This window comes from Salvia miltiorrhiza, chromosome 8 (assembly GCF_028751815.1).
Source record: "Salvia miltiorrhiza cultivar Shanhuang (shh) chromosome 8, IMPLAD_Smil_shh, whole genome shotgun sequence".
Taxonomy (NCBI): Eukaryota; Viridiplantae; Streptophyta; class Magnoliopsida; order Lamiales; family Lamiaceae; genus Salvia; species Salvia miltiorrhiza.
Window position 1 is genome coordinate 11298223 of NC_080394.1, and position 18561 is coordinate 11316783.

Here is an 18561-nt window from a genome sequence, read left to right on the forward strand (position 1 = left end):
AATAACTAGTATTACTCTCGTGCGATGCACGGTGATACCTACTTAATTAAAATAGTAAAAAAATATTTTTTAAAATATTATGTTTAGATTATAAAATTCTACAAATTACTTATATTATTTTATAAAATAGCTTTAATAACGATAATAACATTAAATGAAGATGAAACCATCTTATAGTTGGAGGCTAATCAAATAAACGACGAGGATTTTGATAAAAACTTTTTATCTAATGATTATTATTATGTATTTAAAATTTTCACCAAAATATCTAGATATTTTTCTTGCAAATTTTCTATTAGTTTTGAAAGAGTTTTTGGAACTTTTATTTACTTTTTATTAATTTGCATTTAACAAGTATTTTTTTTAGGCGTTAATTGACTGTAAATTCACAATCTATTGTGAATTTCGGTATTTTTTTTCAACTATATAAAGTTGTAATATAAATACATAAATTTTAGCTAATTTCAAAATTTGCCCTGAATTTTAATTTCGTTCAAATTAAAAAAATATATGATAAAATTAAAGATGATATAATATATACGCATCGTATTAAAATAACTTACACAAAATCTCCTGTACACCCGGGTGTACGGTACACCCAGAGTATTAGTGTCATTTCGATAACATGATAGTATCATTTAGTGTTAGTGTCATTTCAATATAGTGTTAGTGTCACTTCGAGATAATGTTATTTATATAACATGATAGTGTCATTAATTTGTAAAATAAAATAGTGTTAATGTTAGTGTTAGTGTCATTTACATTCGAGTGTACGGTACATCCGGATGTATAGGAGACCACCTCAATAACTTATATAAAATGTCTACTTAAATATATACAATACTTATATATATTGTCGAAAGTACTTTTAACGAAAGTACTTTATCTTCGCAAAAACAAAAAAGTGGATGTCCAATGTAAAAGTGGAACAATTGTCGAACAAAAGAACTACTAAAAAACACATTAAACCACATTGTACCACCAACCGCCCATCTCGCTGATCCAGGCCCCAGGCTCCACAAGTCTACTTTTGTGTGTAATGTTGAATTAGATTTAGGATATTTTTCATTTTGGTTTATGTTCATCGAAGACTTATGTATTGTTTATTAGAAATTGAGTTTTGTTCACCATCCTGGGTTTTATGTTCATCGAAGACTTTGTCCGTGGAATGCAAAAAGAAGAAGGAAACTACACATATATTTTTGTCATTTTAGTATTTTAAATTAATCATGCTTTTCTTAATAGATATACTAATGTATAGAAGAAGGCTCGCCGTCTAATCCATCAACAAAAAGTAACAAATCAGGGAATCATCCATATTGAACATTGTGTAAGATATTTTGTTATATATTCTGTAGATTAGTGGTTCTGTTCTTAGCTTTATTGACTATGTTCGAAAATAATTGTAGGTTTATTTTTGTTATTATTTGATGTGAGTTTTTATGACTTGTATTTTTTTTCTTATGTTTATAAAAAATACGAAGCTGCGACATGGCTGAGGAACCTGATCGGAGTAGTGGCGGCAAAAGATTTTCCAGCCGAGCCTTCCGAGAAGGTGCCGAAGCTCGATTATGTTCAGAGAATTGTGGAATTGTCTGTGTATTCTGATTGGATTTTTTATACGAGTTTTTTGACTCCAGATATTCTAATAAATTGTACTCTCCATTTTTGTTGTTTTTTATAAATGGCAACTTGAAAACTAACAGTATAAATCTCCATTTGGTTCTAAGTTCATTAGAACTAACTAATAAGTTCATTCAAATTGTGAAATTCCAATGCACGAAAATGTTATGGAGATTGATAAGTTCAATAAGTTCATTAGAAATAACTAATAAGTTCATTCAAATTGTGAAATTCCAATGCACGAAAGTGTTATGGAGATTGTTAAGTTCAATAAGTTCATAAGAAATATATAATAAGTTCATCCAAATTGTGAAATTCCAATGCATGAAAATTTTATGGAGATTGGTAAGTTTCAATAAGTTCATTAGAAATATATAATAAGTTCAATTATTTTTTTCGACGAACCGACAACTGTATGTTCGATGATTTTTTTCAAAACCGATTCAATATAAGTTCAATCAATACAAATGTATGTTCATAAGTTCATATTATAAAGTTCATCAAAATTGAATTTCAAAACTAACTGCATTACATGCTTAAGGTTAATAAAAAAAAATAGATACACATTGATTATGTAGAAGATGTAACCAAAATTTTAAGAGAATTATATAAACGTCATTAATTATTTGTTTATGAAATATTGTTATAATTGCACATTATATTTAATCCTAGAAAGAAATAAAGTTACTGAAATGTGATTCAAAAAAACTTAAAAAGTTTGTAATTGTTTGTTTTTAAAATAGTATTTAAAATTTTATGGTGAAAGTATAAAATAAAACACGTACAAAAAATTAATTACTTATGTTAAATAAAAAAAAAGTTATGCAGAATAAGAATACATTAGTTTTGTGTATAGTACATAAGAATAAAAAGAGAGAATAATCATTACGTGAATGAAACATAATAAAAATATTGTTTGGAAATAATATTCTTTACATAAAAAAGCATGAAGTCATAATCTACCAAATATAGATAGATCTGGTTTAGCTTAATTATAGAGAATTGCGGTTATGTTTTCTAAGCATTTTACAATTATATCCTTTTTATCAATAAAAACCGCATGAAATCAGAGTTTTGGGGGCCGTCAGATGGCAACTAATAAAAGGCTAGGATTTCTTCCTTCTTCTCTCTTATATTTAGGTCTTCCTCATTGAACCTTTGCCTATATATATATATATATATATATATATATATATATATATATATATATATTAATATATTATTAAATAAATGATTAATAATGTTTTATGTCCCAAACTTTCAGCATTTTCCGTAAAATGTCCTAAACTTTCATTTTCTCCTAAAAAATCCCGAACTTTTAAATTTCTCCATAAAATGTCCCGCTATACAAAATTCGATAACGAAAAGATGACAAAAAATTCCGAACTTTCAGCGTTTTTCAACAATAATGATTCTTAATATGACGGTTCTCAAAATGTTTCATTCGGCGAGATAAATCATATTTCCGTCACCGAATTTTGTATAGCGGAATTAATAGAAAAAACTGAAAGTTTGGGATTTTTAAGGGGAAAAATGAAAGTTCGGGACATTTTGTGGAAAACGCTAGAAGTTTGAGACATAAAACATTATTATCCCTTAAATAAATATAATTCAGTTTTCATTTTTGTTTGGTTTCTACAAAATCCAACCGAATTAAAAAAATCTAATTCTTTTGAAAAATCAAACTGAACCAAACCGAAAGACAAAAAAAAAATGAACCAAATAGAAAAAAAAAAAAAAAAACGAACCATATTTCAGTATTTCGGTTGGATCAGTTCAGTTATTCTGTTTCCATTATTTTGTTCACCCATACCAGTAGGTTCTGTAAACCTATTACTTTGGGAAAGCAAGGACCGACCCAAGCCTTTGAGTTTTGAGCCCATTTTTCTAGAGACTGTTATTTGGTATGTTGAGAATATCTATATTAAATTTCAGCATTTTTGGTTAAGTAAGTCTATTTTTCCAAATTATGTTCTAATTATGCCGAACTGAAACCCTAATTGAGCACTGATTTTCAAGCATTGATACCGTAACTTTGGAGGTTGAGTCCAATGGAGAAGTGTTCTACACTCTCTTTCGTTTCTGGATTGACATTTGGGGTTTCCAGAGAGATATGAATTTTTTAGAGTAATCCACTAACCAAGTTCTATTATGCAAAATATGGTATTTCCAGATTTTTATAAATAAATACTTTTTTTGTGCGGTCATATATATCTTGCTCATTTTAGCTCATATTTACTTAATTTAAAATGGAAAATGATCCTTGCAAGGTCTAGTTTCCACAATATCCTTTGGAGCTTTCATTGGAGCTCTATAGCATAAGCTAAGTGTTAAGATTCTTCTTCTAGGAATTAATCCACAGGACGGTGCCACCACTTGAGATTTCCTCTCTCTCACACACCAAAGAATCATGTAATTTATATTTGCGAAGTAAGTTTGGGTGAGTAAGCCCACTCTCTTAAATTAAAGCAAAATATATTTTATTTGCGAATGCATGTCAAATGTTTTGTTTGGTTGTTATGAAAGGGGTCGTCCCCAAATCAGTAGGAGGTGTCCGCGCAATATCGGGTCTCGAAATCAAGACAATTGGCTCTATCCCTCATGGGGTCATAGGATGGTGTACACAAGTAAGAAATCTAAATATGAGATTTGATTCGATCGGGTCTCCTATACTTATTTCATACAAATAATGGGATCATTTCTTCATCACATAAAAATCATCAATTATATTATTAATATTTACTCTAAAAAAATATACCTCATTTTTTGTGAAGAGGGGAATACTATTTATGAATATTCCTATCCCAAAACATGTCATCTATGTTAACGTTTATTAAAGATCTATCATCAATACTTCCCCTAAGATATATGTATTTGAGTTAATTGCATATAAATTATTGAACTTTCAATAAATTCTCATTTTGCATATAAACTTTAAAATCTTTATTAAAATTAATCAACTATGTATTTACCATTGATACGCAGTTAACCTATGTATTTACCATTGATACAGTGTCTATGATACTTTTTAGTTATCAATGCTATCATTTACGAGGTTTACTCGGAGAGTAAGTTTTCCACTACGCGTACATGATGAATTAAATAAGTCCTACAATGGGCACTCTATTTAAGAGTAGCAACTTTTGGTCGGGTGTTCCCTAATAATTACTCCATTTGTCTAATTTTTGTTGGGTGTTCCCTAAATATTACTCCATTTTTCTAATTTCCATAGATTACTTTGCTTTATTTGGACGTTTTATAGTAAAAATCTTAATAGTAACTTATTATTTACATTACATGTTATTATGGCGCACATATAATTATTTCATCCATCTATAATTAGTTAATTAACTCATTTTTTTATGTTAAATTTGTAAGGGGAAAAAAAACGCATCCTAATATAAATACAACCAATGATCTGAAATATATAAATACAGTCGTGATCCTCGTGGATCCACAAAAACTAGGCCCGGCCCATATTAAAGAAGAGGCCCAATCAAGGAGTAACAGAAATTGAAGCCCAACAAAGAGCACAAACGTGCCCCTCTCAGTTGGCGCCAAATGACTAGTTACCCACTGCCGTTTTCCCGCCAATTTGCTGCAGACAATTAGGCACTTTCCCTCGCTTCCCCTTTCGCCCTAACCGCTCTGCTCTCTCTCTCACCCAGTATCACCATTCCAGACACTCGTTCGCACGCTGAAGATCATGGCTTCCGATTCTTCTCCTGTCAACACGCACGACGGTATGCTTTCAATCGCGAATGTATAACTTGCCATATTCTTGCTGCAATTTGTTGAAAATCTGAGGTGGTAAATCTCTTTTAGATATTTGTTTTTCTTTGATTCACGAGTTATTCAGCTTAATTTTGCCAATGGTGGAATTAGGATTCGCCCCTGTATCAATTACGCTTTGTCTACTGGAGTAGTCATTTCCTAAAATTGGGTGATAATTTGTTTAATTACAGGTCCGTCGTCTCCGGATGCGTGGCCGACGAGCCCAGTCAGCAACACAGTATCATCTCCTGGAGAGCGCTCGCGCCGGAAACGTGGCCGTCATTCCAGCTACGCTACGCCGTCACCGATGCCGTCAGGTTCGCGTGTCAGAACACCCGAGGCAACTCCAACGCCCTCTAGTAACGCTCGACGTCGTGGCCGAGGTAGGAGGCAGTCGACCACCCCTACTGCTGGTGCCACGCCGACCTCGAATGATGATGTCCCGCCGTCTTCAGATGCTGGTGAAGGGAATGAGGATGAGCCTCCGGTAGTGTACGTTTGGGGCACGAATATTAGCGTGCAAGATGTTAATGCGGCAATTTTGAGGTTCTTGAGGCATTTCAGGGAAGATCCTCAGCAAATTGAGGGGAAATATATGAGAATGATTAATCATGTAATTGAAATGGAGGGTGATTCGCTTGATGTTGATGCACAAGATGTGTATGATTACGATAGTGACCTGTATACTAAAATGGTTAGGTATCCTCTTGAGGTGCTAGCTATATTTGATATGGTATTGATGGACATGGTGGGGAGAATCAATCCTTTATTCGAGAAGCACATACAAGCCAGGATATTTAATCTTAGGAGTTCAACTTCAATGAGAAATCTTAACCCCTCTGGTTAGTGTTGGCATCTGTATCTTCTCTTAGAGCTACTTTATTGTTTTGCTTCATTAGATGTGATCAGCGTTGAGTTTTTATTTTCTCTTCTTGTCAGATGTTGAAAAGATGGTTTCTTTGAAAGGGATGATTATTCGTTGTAGCTCCATTATACCTGAGATCAGAGAAGCCGTATTTAGATGCCTGGTCTGTGGTTATTACTCTGACCCAATTGTTGTTGAAAGAGGTAATTGCTAGGATGCATGTAATTTCTGATTGTGTTTAGTTATTGGATTTTCACTTTTTAACATTTGGATCTACCAGGAAGAATCAACGAGCCAACAGTTTGTGCGAAGCAAGAATGTCTCTCCAAAAACTCCATGACCCTTGTTCACAATAGGTGCAGGTGTGTCTTAAAACTTATTTGTTACTAAATGGTTAGTTTTTGCATGACTAAATATTCATGAAATCATTAGCAGGTTAAAATGGTTGAAGCTCAACATTTTCTTACTTGGTTGTTTGTAATTTATCTTTGCTACCTTACTGACCTCATTTTTGATTGTATGTATCAAACAAAGATTTGCTGATAAGCAAGTTGTGAGAGTCCAAGAGACGCCAGATGACATCCCGGATGGAGGAACACCACACACTGTGACATTGTTAATGCACGACAAGTTGGTTGATGCTGGCAAGCCCGGCGACAGGGTAGAGGTGAGGTCACATGTAATTATGTTCTCAATGTTGATATTATAGTATTGCATTGTATTATATCCTGGTATGATGTGCTACGGTTGCTGTTAGGTTACGGGAATTTACAGGGCTATGAGTGTCAGAGTTGGTCAGACGCAGAGGACAGTGAAGTCAATTTTCAAGGTATGCACTTTTATTTCTCTCATGTACGCCATTGTTTCTAACATTGTCGCTTTTGTGTATACAGTGTTTGAGGTGATTAATGAGTACTTTTGTTTCAGACTTACATTGATTGTCTTCATCTAAAGACAACGGATAAGTCAAGAATGGATGTACAGGATCCAATGGAAACTGAAAATGGAGCAAGCCAGGGGGATGATGATTCAACTCAGAAATATGAAATCAATGTACTTTAAATAGTGTCTTACTTGCAATGAAGAGTTAATATTTTCCTTCTCTTTAGGATAATATATACTTCTGGAATATTGCAGGTGGAACAATTAAAAGAACTATCCAGACAGCCTGATATATATGAGAAGTTGACTAGATCTTTGGCGCCAAACATATGGGAGTTGGATGACGTAAAGAGAGGCCTTCTTTGCCAGGTGCCTTATTACAACAGCATATAGTTCTGTGATTAATCTGTTGTTTATCAGTATTTTTAATTCTCATTATGACTGGGGTTCCTCAGCTTTTTGGAGGGAATGCATTGAAGTTGCCATCTGGTGCTAGCTTCAGAGGTGATATAAATATTCTCCTTGTTGGGGATCCTGGAACCAGCAAATCGCAGCTTCTCCAGTACATTCATAAGCTCTCTCCTCGTGGTATATACACTAGTGGGAGAGGAAGCTCTGCTGTGGGGCTAACTGCTTATGTGGCCAAGGATCCTGAGACTGGTGAAACAGTGAGTAAATTTCAAGAACTATTATCCAACAATATTCATTAACTCTAGAGAATTGAGCTTCACCCGAAAAATGATTTTGTAGGTCCTGGAGAGTGGAGCCTTGGTTTTGAGTGACAGAGGCATCTGTTGTATTGATGAATTCGACAAAATGTCTGACAATGCAAGAAGCATGTTGCATGAGGTGTGAATCAAGTACATTTTTTTTTTATTGTGTTGATTCTTAAAATGTTATATTCCACACCAATAATAGTCTAATATGGACCAAAAATCTGGTTTCCACCTGGGTAGTCTCGTACCATGTTACTGCTGTTTCCAATGTAATCAAAATAAATTGCATGACCTTACCTCCTAATATTCTTACCAAAATCAATTAGTTCACTTTCCTCAACTACTGATATAATTAAGAGAAGGGGGTGAAGTATATTAGGTGTAGATGAATTTTACTTGAGGTAGGGTAGGAGGGGGATTTGTGAACTCACTAAAGCTATTCTCATCAGGTGATGGAGCAGCAAACTGTATCAATTGCGAAGGCAGGAATAATTGCTTCCCTAAATGCAAGAACTTCAGTGCTCGCTTGTGCCAACCCAATTGGTTCACGCTATAACCCTCGCTTGTCAGTGATTGATAATATCCACCTTCCTCCTACTTTATTGTCCAGGTAAGGACTTCATACATGTTACCCACAGCTAGTATTTCAAGGTTATTATTTATGATGTCCTGGAAACAAATGTTAACTATTTCAGTTGCGCAACTGATTGTTTATGACTCATTTATACAAGACAAGATAATCTCCTCTCTTTATAGTCGTTGCTTTCATTTTCAGAATCATGGGATATATGGGGATATGTGGAAGGATCTTATTGTGTTTATAACTATTTCATTAGTGTTTTATCCATAGAATTAAGTTAATAACTTAATATTGATATAAAACTATCTACCTCTGATTTGGATTTATTTTCCAGGTTTGATCTGATCTATTTGATTCTTGACAAGGCTGATGAGCAGACAGATAGGCGCTTGGCAAAGCACATTGTGGCATTACACTTCGAAAATCCTAATGTTTGAACCTTTTTCTCTTTGTTTTTCTGAATATTCTTTGGAGACTCGTATTTATTCGTCCTAGTTTTGCTTTTCATTCATAGAGCTCCCATCATGATGTCATTGACCTGCCAACTTTGACTGCTTATGTGAACTACGCACGAAAACATATACACCCACAATTATCAGATGAAGCTGCAGAGGAGTTGACAAGGGGGTATGTGGAGATGAGGAAAAGAGGAAATTTCCCAGGAAGCAGCAAGAAGGTCATGTACTGCATTAACTTTTTTAACATCTCTAGCTAATTTGGATATTTAGTTTGTTTCCTGATGTTAGGGGGTAGTGAGAATCTAGTTCAGGGCTCAAGGATTCAAGTTCTTGGCCTAGAGAAGTTTTATATTGAAAGAGGGGACTGGTTTTTCTAAAACTTGGCAATCATGGTTCTCTGATAGTAGCATCTTGTGTTATCTCTAACTAAGTTGCAGTCCATACTTTATTAGAATATAACTTTCTTTCTTTCCATATTAAATGTTGCCCAGTTTATACTCTTATCAATTTTAGCTAATTAGTTAGTACAAGTTGTTACTCATCAGAAGTTCTGTATAATCTTAACATTTTTATAGATACTAATTATGCGGCAAGGATGGTGACAATTATGAAAATGGCAATAAAAGAACCAAGAATGACTTTTCATGTTTCATTATAGTCTGGTTTCTTTTACCTTAGTTGCTCAATATTATGATTTCTGAGTCATGTTTTAATGTTTTCAAATTTATGAATGCAGGTCATAACTGCGACCCCAAGGCAAATTGAAAGTTTGATACGCCTCAGTGAGGCTTTGGCACGGATTCGTTTCTCAGAATTGGTTGGTCAAGCTGTCTTTAGTAATCCTGATTCGAACTTCAAGTGCTTAATGAATTACCAAGATTATGCACTTGAACTTGCAGGTTGAGAAGTCGGATGTAATCGAGGCTTTTAGGCTTCTCGAGGTGGCAATGCAACAGTCTGCAACAGACCATTCGACGGGTAATACTTGTATTCCAAAATCTGATTCTTCATTTTGTTTTCCCTCTTCCCCATCACATGAGATTATTCTATCAAAGGCCAACTTATCTTAATTTGAAGAAATTAAGACCACTGTAGTTGGGTGTTAAATAAGATTCATTAAAAGTAGTTGGCATGCTCATCTCGGTTGGTTCGCTAGAATTGAGGCATTAGCTATATATTTGAACAGGAACCATTGATATGGACCTGATCACGACGGGGGTATCCGCAAGTGAAAGAATGAGGCGGGAGAATCTGGTGTCGGCCACGCGCAGCCTCATTATGGACAAGTTGACAATAGGAGGGTCGTCAGCTCGCTTGATGGAGGTATGTGAAATTTCAGAGTTAAGTTAGATTAGATGAGTTGGGCTGATTTGGCAGATTGGCAATGTGCAGTTACTTGAAGAGTTGAAGAAGCAGAATCCCGGTGGTGCTGAGGTGCACCTTAGTGATGTGAGTCTCTTTCCCTCGTCTCATCTCATCTCTCTATATTCATTAATGGCTGATGTGAAAGTTGTGTGGCAGCTTCGAACTGCTATGGCGACTCTTTCAGCTGAAGGCTTCCTCGTTGTTCACGGTGACTCTGTTAAGAGAATTTAGAAAGTTGTTCGCTCTTCACTGCCCTCATTCATTCATTGTAATTATTTGTATTAGGAGCTGCCATGTACTGGATTCTACTTTTCTGCGCATTCTTAGTGGGTAGATTGGAAGCAAGCGTTATTTTATTAATATGAGTCTTTAAACAATTAAATTAAAAAATGTCTTCGAAATTATGATGTTTCTTATTTTTATTTGCTTTACATGTTTGACGAGTTTATTAAAGACCATATTGGAAAATAACTGATTAATAGACACTCAAATGATGGATCTTTTCGTGTCTCTTGTTCAATTCACGCCTTAAGAGCTCTTCTTAAGAGTTGAATAGAACATCAGCACCTCTAATCACTTAAGCTCGCAAAGGAAGTCGGAAACTGACCTCCAAAATGATACAATAATATCGAATCATTAAACACAAATTGTTGAAAGTTACTTAGCATGTAAATATTCAGCTATATTTCAACATTCCCATGAGATGTTGGATGGAGTAGGACAAGATAACATAAAAGAGAAGTCTCATGTTCCATCTCTATATTTCCAAGTGTAAGTCAAGTCTATTTCTTCATTCGTTTGTGTTTCTTGATTCCCCACACCAAGAAAAAAAGTGCAAGATTGAGGAAGATGATAAGTAAACAAATTCTGTAGCACCAAACACGGCACTGACGTAGAGAACTAGTCATGCAACGGCACCACGGCCGATCAACCAGTACTTCACAACGGTAGCAGAAACTGCTCCCACATCTGTAATCAAAATATAATCAACATTCAAACTCTCATCTTATTGCAGGGACAGATAGAGACTTTCAATATTCACTGCAGTTTATCATTTAATATCTCATCTCAAGTCTTTTTAGACTCTCTTCAATTTCGACTCCAGCAAGAGAAGCCTATATTGGCACTCAACAGTTGAGCAATATCAAGAAAAAGAGAGAAAAGTCGAAAGAAGCATCAACTCGACATAATATGCATGTCTTCACATGGTTATCTACTTCCTAGAGGCTGAGACAATATATTAAGTACAATACATCATTTCCTCTTTTATGGATTAAAACAAGTACCAAATGAGTAGAGGCTTAACTAAAAGTGCATAAACATGAATTTATATTCCAATATTTTTGTAGGCTATCTATCTGTTTTTAATTACCATACAAACAATACAAGCTTCTTGATGGCAAAGTGATTATCATATAAGCCAACACATAATGACAAAAATAACCAAACAGATAAATACAACCAACATTAGAAGTGTACTGTGTACATGAGACAACAGAGAAGTATGAAAATTGATTTTTATCAAGCATGGATTAGAAAACATAGATGAGAAAGAAGTTTTGATCAATTTTAGGCATTCTTATTTGCAATTTCATGATTTTTTTCTTTTGCATGAAATTCATTATTCAAGATAAAGTTGTACATTCCACTAAAACACAATCTTCACTAAGAACATACTAATATTTTTCTTAAATAAGTAGAACTTAGATCAGATACTTGAATATAGTTTAGTATATGACATTACCAACTTTACTTGGATCATATTACTTATAGCACTTATAGTTGAATCAAATTACTCGAATAATTTTCGAACCTTATTACACCAACATCCAACATGACTGAAGCAAAAAAATTAGAGCAAGAATCAAATTCCCTCATCCAATGTGATCAAACAAATACACATATATGAGTGAGATCAGAAAACCAATTTATTGAAGCCCATTACTGGAAGGAATTGAAATAGAGGCGAGGGAGAGTAAGATAACCTGCATCTAACAATGGGGCAGCCCTCGATGAGGTCGACGAAATGCCTGCAGCGCGGGCATCTCCTCCACCTGTTGTGCTCGACCAGCATCCCAAAAGCGACGTCGTTGGCATCCCTGGGGGCCCCGCTCTCTTCGCAGGGGAAGCCGGCGTGCCAAACCCTCTTGCAGTCGAAGCAGAAGAGGTCCTTACAGTTGGGGCACTTGGATTTCCTGGCGACTCCGCCGCACTCGTTCACGATGAGCACGTTGCAGCTCAGATTAGGGCAGTAGCACCTCTCCATCCCCACGATCGCCGACTCGCAGAGCACGTCGCACCACCGCACGAACAGAGCCGGGCCCACCAGCGCCGCGCAGTCGAGCGGGTCGAGCGCGTGGCGGCAGCCCACGGCGGGGCACTTGATGCGGGCGGCGTTGTTGTCCTCCACCTCCACGCGGATGTACTTCGCCACGCACTCGGTGCAGAACGGGTGGCAGCACTTGTCGCCGTTCCGGAACTTCCTCTCCGAAGTCGGCGCCGGCTCCACGCAGATTTCGCAGGTGAATTCGCGCTCGGATTCTTCTTCTTGTTGATGATGGTGATGGGGTAGTGCGATTTGGGGGGATTTGGGCAGAGCGTTTCCCATTTTTGTTGAACTGAATCTCCACAACTTGGTGATCAAAGTTTGTACAAATACATAAATGTGGTGAGTCGAGTTGAGTGAGTGAGGTGATGAAGATTCAACAAATTAGGCCAAGAATCACTCAAACTCTAAACTACGACTCCATTTAGTTACTACTGTTTTTTTTTTCTTTTACTTCAACATATGGAACTTTTCAAAGTTGATCCACACATCTCGTACGTGCCAACATCTGAAGCCAGGATAACATATTATGTGAAATTATAATTGCGCTAACTTTAATTCAACTTTATCAAAGAGACATTCAATTACATATATATTGAAAATAGTGGTTACGAATTTCATTCAAAAAAAATATCTTTCCTCTTCTGATTAAGCGTGTCTTCCTGCTACTGTGCTAACTTGTGGTTTTCTCCTTTTCAATTCCGTTCTTTAACTTTTCATTTTATGCTTTTGTTAGTTAGATATGAGCAAGCATCCGATTATATGATAGTAACATAACCAAGCGCTGGGTGTTAAACGATTAAAATAAAACATTACCTACTCAAAATTATAAGTATAGCCGGGAATATGATCATGGCCAATTGTATTCTTTTTTCTTTTTTTTAGGGCGGCTCATTGTATTCTTACTGGTTGTCTATTCTTATTTTATTTAGTGATTTTTATTTGAATCATTTTTTTATATCAATAAATAAAATAAGAGTAGAAAATCATTTTCAATCCTTTCATCATTAAAATCTACTGTGGATACATCATCTTGAATTCTTGATGGATGAATGTAAAATTCAGATTTGAATCTTGAAGTGATTACATATTTTTTTCGATTACAGTAAATTTAGCAATGAATGTATTACTTAATTTTTACAGCAAATGCAATACACACACACACACACACACATATATGGGAGCATTCCAATGAGATCCTTCATATATGATGAAATATTAGATTAATTTATAGGCGTTGATTTAATGTATCATTGGTTGATATTTACTTCGAGGAGAATTTTTTTACCCGAGTTAGGGAGCAAATATATATATATATATATGGTGCGGTTATAGTGAGAACCACAATTATCGTGAGAACATAAGAACCAATAAAATTACTGCATCTGCTATACAAATTAATGCATCCGTTATTAAATTTAATGCATCCGAAAAAAATAATTTTTTGCTCCCTTCAGGATTCGAACCCAGCATCTACATCCATCCACCAAAATGATGCATCCACCGTAGATCTTGATGATCGAATGGCTTAAAATGGTTCTCCGTTCTTATTTTATTAGTGGCTCTTATCCTTGATACGTAGGTTCATAAGGAATTCAGACGAGGAAGTCTCTCGGCCGCCGCCTAGGCGGCTCTTCCGCGGGCTTTTTTGGCCGGCCGGCTGGTCTTCTCCGGCCGGCGTTATGATGACCTTCACATCCTCCGACTTTCCACCTTTACACACCAACGTAAAAGTTCTACCTAGGGTTTCCATCTAGCCGCCGCCGCTTCCGTCTTCTGCGGATCCTTCTTCCGGCGGTGCGTTGCCTTTTGGCTCCATCTTGTCCCGGGATTGCTCCCTGTTCCCGGAGGTTCCAGAATCCGATATCATGGCGGCAACTAGGGTTTCTGCGCCCTCGGCCGGGACTAGGGTTTCGGTGCTCCATCCTCTTTCTGTGTCTGTCGCTGCAAGTGCCTCGACAACGGCTGTGGAGTCGCGGGCTATTTTTGGTGCAGACCAGCGGTTTGACAGCAGCAGGGAGATACTTCCTTCATCAGCGAACAGTTCTCTGTTGCCGTTCGCGGATTCCGTCATTACCTCTTTTTTGCGGGATCAACCCTCTTCCTGCAGTGACGTTGTTCAGCCGGAGCAGCCGGCGCAGTCCGGTGTTATTCGATCGGGACAGCCGGAGCAGCAACGTTTGCTCTTGGAGTTAAGCCGGGGTGGAGATGTTCCGTCCGGTACTCCTCCCGTGAAGTCTTTTGCCGAGTCTCTTAGGCAATTTTCGGGACGTCCCGCAGACGTCCCGGCTCATAATTTTGCGGTGCTGAAACCTGCAATGATCGACGACAGGCCGTGCCTTTCTATTTCCTCGGCTTTCCGTCAACGGCAAATCAAATCCTTTCAACATGCTATTCATGGGAGGGTTTTCCTTCGCAAAGGCGATACGCCGAGATTTGCGGCTGATCTTTTTGCTGAGCTCTCTATCCTCTGGAAAACATCGTCTCCATGGCAGGTTATCCCTCTTGGCAAGGGATATTTCACTTTGAAGTTCTCGTCTCCCGAGGATTATGCTGTGGCTTTTGCAAAATCCGCTTGGCGTCTTCGTGTGGGGATCCTTTTTCTTCAGGCATGGACTCCCAACTTCAATCCGAACAAGATTGTTTCTTCTACTGCTCAGGTTTGGGTCCGTATCTTTAATCTCCCGCATGAGTTTTGGCATCCTGAAGTTCTCTCTGGTATAGCTAGGCATGTTGGCACTCCTATTCTCGTTGATGGCATGTCTGCTCGGGCTTCAGTTGGTTATTTTGCTAGGGTGTTAGTTGAGATGAATGTGGCCCTGGAAATTCCTGAGTTTATTGATGTGAAATGTGATGATGATATTTATGAAATTGAGTTTGGATATGAGAATTTGCCATACTTCTGTAGTCTTTGTTCTGCGATTGGCCATGCCACTGATGACTGCAGGAAATCGGGCATTGAGCCTGCCTCTCCGACTAAACCGAAAGTACAGGATAATAGTTTGCGGGGCAGGAAGCATAACAATAGACCTCGACACTGGAAGAAAATTAGGAGCCGTTCTAGACAGCACGCGGCACCTTGTGCTGCTAAGCTGGATAATCAGGAGGAGTCTTCACCCAGACGTGACGTTACTGTTGGGAAGAATTCTGTGGAAAACAGAAATCGGTTTGAGGTGCTGGAGGGTATGGAGTTAGAGAATGAAGACAATATGGAGTCCTTAAGGAAATCGGTTCAGAATCGGCCCTTGGAAGCTGTCGCTCCAGCATGCAAGGAGGACACGGTGGTTTTGGAGGATTCTGACAGATCCGTGGATGAGGAGATCATTGTTGACGATCGCGAGGCCGCAAGCTCGGCAAAGCGACCACAGAGGGAGGACACGGCCGGGTCTGAGGGTATACAGTCGGCCGTCGTTCCATCCATGGACATGGTAGATGTTTCTGCATCTCGGTCGGTCATTGAGCCTACACATTCTATTCAGGAGGAGTTGGCTAGTCGTATTAGCAAATTAGAGGAGCAGGTCAGTCAGGGGATGCAAATGCTCGTTGACAACCCTAAGCGTCGACCGGGTCGACCTAAAAAGGGTATGGAGCGTACGCAAGATCCGCTGAATCCGATTGACAGTATCAAAAATCGGCTCAGGAATAAGGGCGCCGTTCTTGACACTCCATTGCCAGTGGAGTTCTTGAATAAAGTGCCAAATGCTCAGTCTGGAGGAGCGCTTGTGGTTCGTTCTTCTTCTTCAGACGCAGCTCGAGCTATGTCAGCTGTAGTTTCTAAGAGATGGGGAGATATGCTGGATGACGACGACTCGTTCTACGAGGACGATCAGTTCTTCTCTTAGTGTTGTTTTGGTTTTTTCGTTGCTTTGTCGTTTTCTTTCGTTTGAGCTCTCTTTTTGGAGGCTCGGCCCTTAGTCTGCGTTTGTGCTTTCAAGGGTTTTGATCTTTTCTTTTTCAATAAAATTTCTATTTCAGCAGCATATATATATATATATATATATATATATATATATATATATATATATATATATATATATATATATATATATGGAGCGGTTATTCAATAAACCACCCTTATTTTAAGAATTACGAACCAACAAAAATGCATGAATTTTATGTATAACACGCATGAATAAACTGTATAAAGGTATGAATTGCGAAAAATAATTTTTTGCTACCTTTGGGATTCGAACTCAGGACCATGAATTTATCCAACAAGATGATGAATCAACCGTAGATCTTGATGATCTAAGGGCTGAAAATGGTTCCTAATTTATATTTTAAGAAGTGTTCTTATTTTAGCCTTCCCATATATATATATATATATATATATATATATATATATATATATATATATATATATATATATTTCACTCCTCACATAGTATATAGGTCCAAATCTAAACCACAAATTTTGTTTACGTAGCGCACTAAGCACACAACACGTGACAGAGGTTTTGCAAGGTAAAATACACGCAATGATTAAATATGAATAAATTTTTTTAGAAATTAAAAAAAAATATATCGAATATTTATTTTTTCGCACGACCGCCGCCATAATTATGCATATAATTGACCACAAAATTCATATGTGCATAACGTCACACACAAATATGCATAACACTATGCATATATGTAAACACATATATGCTTATGACGGGTCGCATAGTACTATGCATATTTATATGTGACGCTATGCATATATGTATATATTAATTTGTGTTTAATTATATGCATAATTATGGCAGTGGTTGTGCGAATATATATATATATATATATATATAATTCTTATTTTACCCATGCGTATATTTTGCCTTGAAAAGTCTCTGCCACATGTCACGTTCTTAGTGTGCCACATATATACACGAGTGAAAATTTAAAATGTTCTATTCCTTAAGTTATGTGAAAAATGCTCTCTTTTATAAACATAAGCATTCTATGCCATATTTTTTTAATACCATTTGATTTGATGGATTTGTTCGGTTTATTGTAAAAGTCTTACACATTTGATCGATTTGAAAGCTATCAGTTATAAAAGTCAACGATTTGACAACTATCAGTTAAGACTACATATGATCGGTGGGTGGCTGGATCATATGTACTATTGACTGATAGCTGTCAAATCGCTGAGTTTTATGATTGATAGCTATCAAATCGGTTAAATGTGTAAGACTTTCACAAAAAATCAAATAATCCATCAACATCAAAAGGTAAAATAGGTACTTCACATAATTTGAGCATAAAATACTTAAGTTTATAAAGCAGGGCATTTTTCATATTCAACATAAGATATAAGACATTTTTACCCATTAACACTATATACATTATAACACTTATAAGAGGTGTGATTTACATGATCCAACACGTACACATATATCAAGTAATAGGATATTGACAATTGGTGTACAACCAAAGATGACACGAAACAAATTAAAGCGTGTAATTTTACTCAACAAAAAAGTGTGGTGACTTCTTTTCTTTCCTTTTTTTAAATAAATATCACTTTAAATTTCAAAGTATTTTCACACTATTAGTTATATCATAAATTATCGAAAATAACTTTTTAAATCTTGAACTATCAATTTATATTAGTTGTATTCTTCATCTATTTTTTTCACTCTTAAATTTTTTAATTTATAAGGCATATAATGGCATCACTTTATATAATATAGATTAAAAAAAATTTAAATACATCGTGACATCCAATGAGCCACATAAAATTTTTGGAACCAAAAAAATGGACGAATGATACAATTAACACATAATTTATAGATCAAGGTTTTAAAAAAATAATTTTAGTAATTCAGAATATAATTGATAACGCAAAAATAATTTGATGTCTAAAATAATTTTTTTTTATAAAGTCGATCAACTTAAAATCTCGGTAGAGATCCTCTGTCCACAATTTAGTGTGTCTCATCGTGTACCAGTCTTAATTTTTTTATTCTATAACTAATTTCTTTTATAAAAAT

At 36.3% G+C, this 18561-nt stretch overlaps 2 protein-coding genes and 1 long non-coding RNA gene across 3 annotated transcripts; 2 read left to right on the forward strand and 1 right to left on the reverse strand.

Moving 5' to 3' along the window:
• The first annotated feature begins 1090 nt into the window (after positions 1–1090).
• LOC131000957 (uncharacterized) lies at positions 1091–1703 on the forward strand. Its single transcript, XR_009093826.1, has 2 exons — positions 1091–1330; positions 1485–1703. It is a non-coding gene; the product is annotated as an uncharacterized LOC131000957 (long non-coding RNA).
• A 3504-nt stretch (positions 1704–5207) lies between these two features.
• Positions 5208–10664, forward strand: LOC131000958 (DNA replication licensing factor MCM4). Its single transcript, XM_057927110.1, has 18 exons — positions 5208–5366; positions 5589–6239; positions 6337–6465; positions 6543–6624; positions 6797–6929; positions 7020–7091; positions 7190–7315; positions 7400–7513; positions 7600–7812; positions 7895–7993; positions 8310–8470; positions 8775–8871; positions 8955–9116; positions 9635–9715; positions 9798–9876; positions 10085–10221; positions 10291–10347; positions 10420–10664. The coding sequence occupies exons 1-18, from the start codon at positions 5330–5332 to the stop codon at positions 10492–10494; spliced, it is 2505 nt and encodes an 834-aa protein (XP_057783093.1). The 5' UTR covers positions 5208–5329; the 3' UTR covers positions 10495–10664.
• Positions 10665–10866: 202 nt separating this feature from the next.
• LOC131000959 (E3 ubiquitin-protein ligase RSL1-like) lies at positions 10867–13351 on the reverse strand. The gene is made up of 2 exons (XM_057927111.1): positions 12249–13351; positions 10867–11232 (listed from the first exon to the last, which is right to left on the reverse strand). Exons 1-2 carry the CDS (start codon positions 12869–12871, stop codon positions 11046–11048), a joined length of 810 nt encoding a protein of 269 aa, XP_057783094.1. The 5' UTR covers positions 12872–13351; the 3' UTR covers positions 10867–11045.
• Between the last annotated feature and the right edge of the window lie 5210 nt (positions 13352–18561).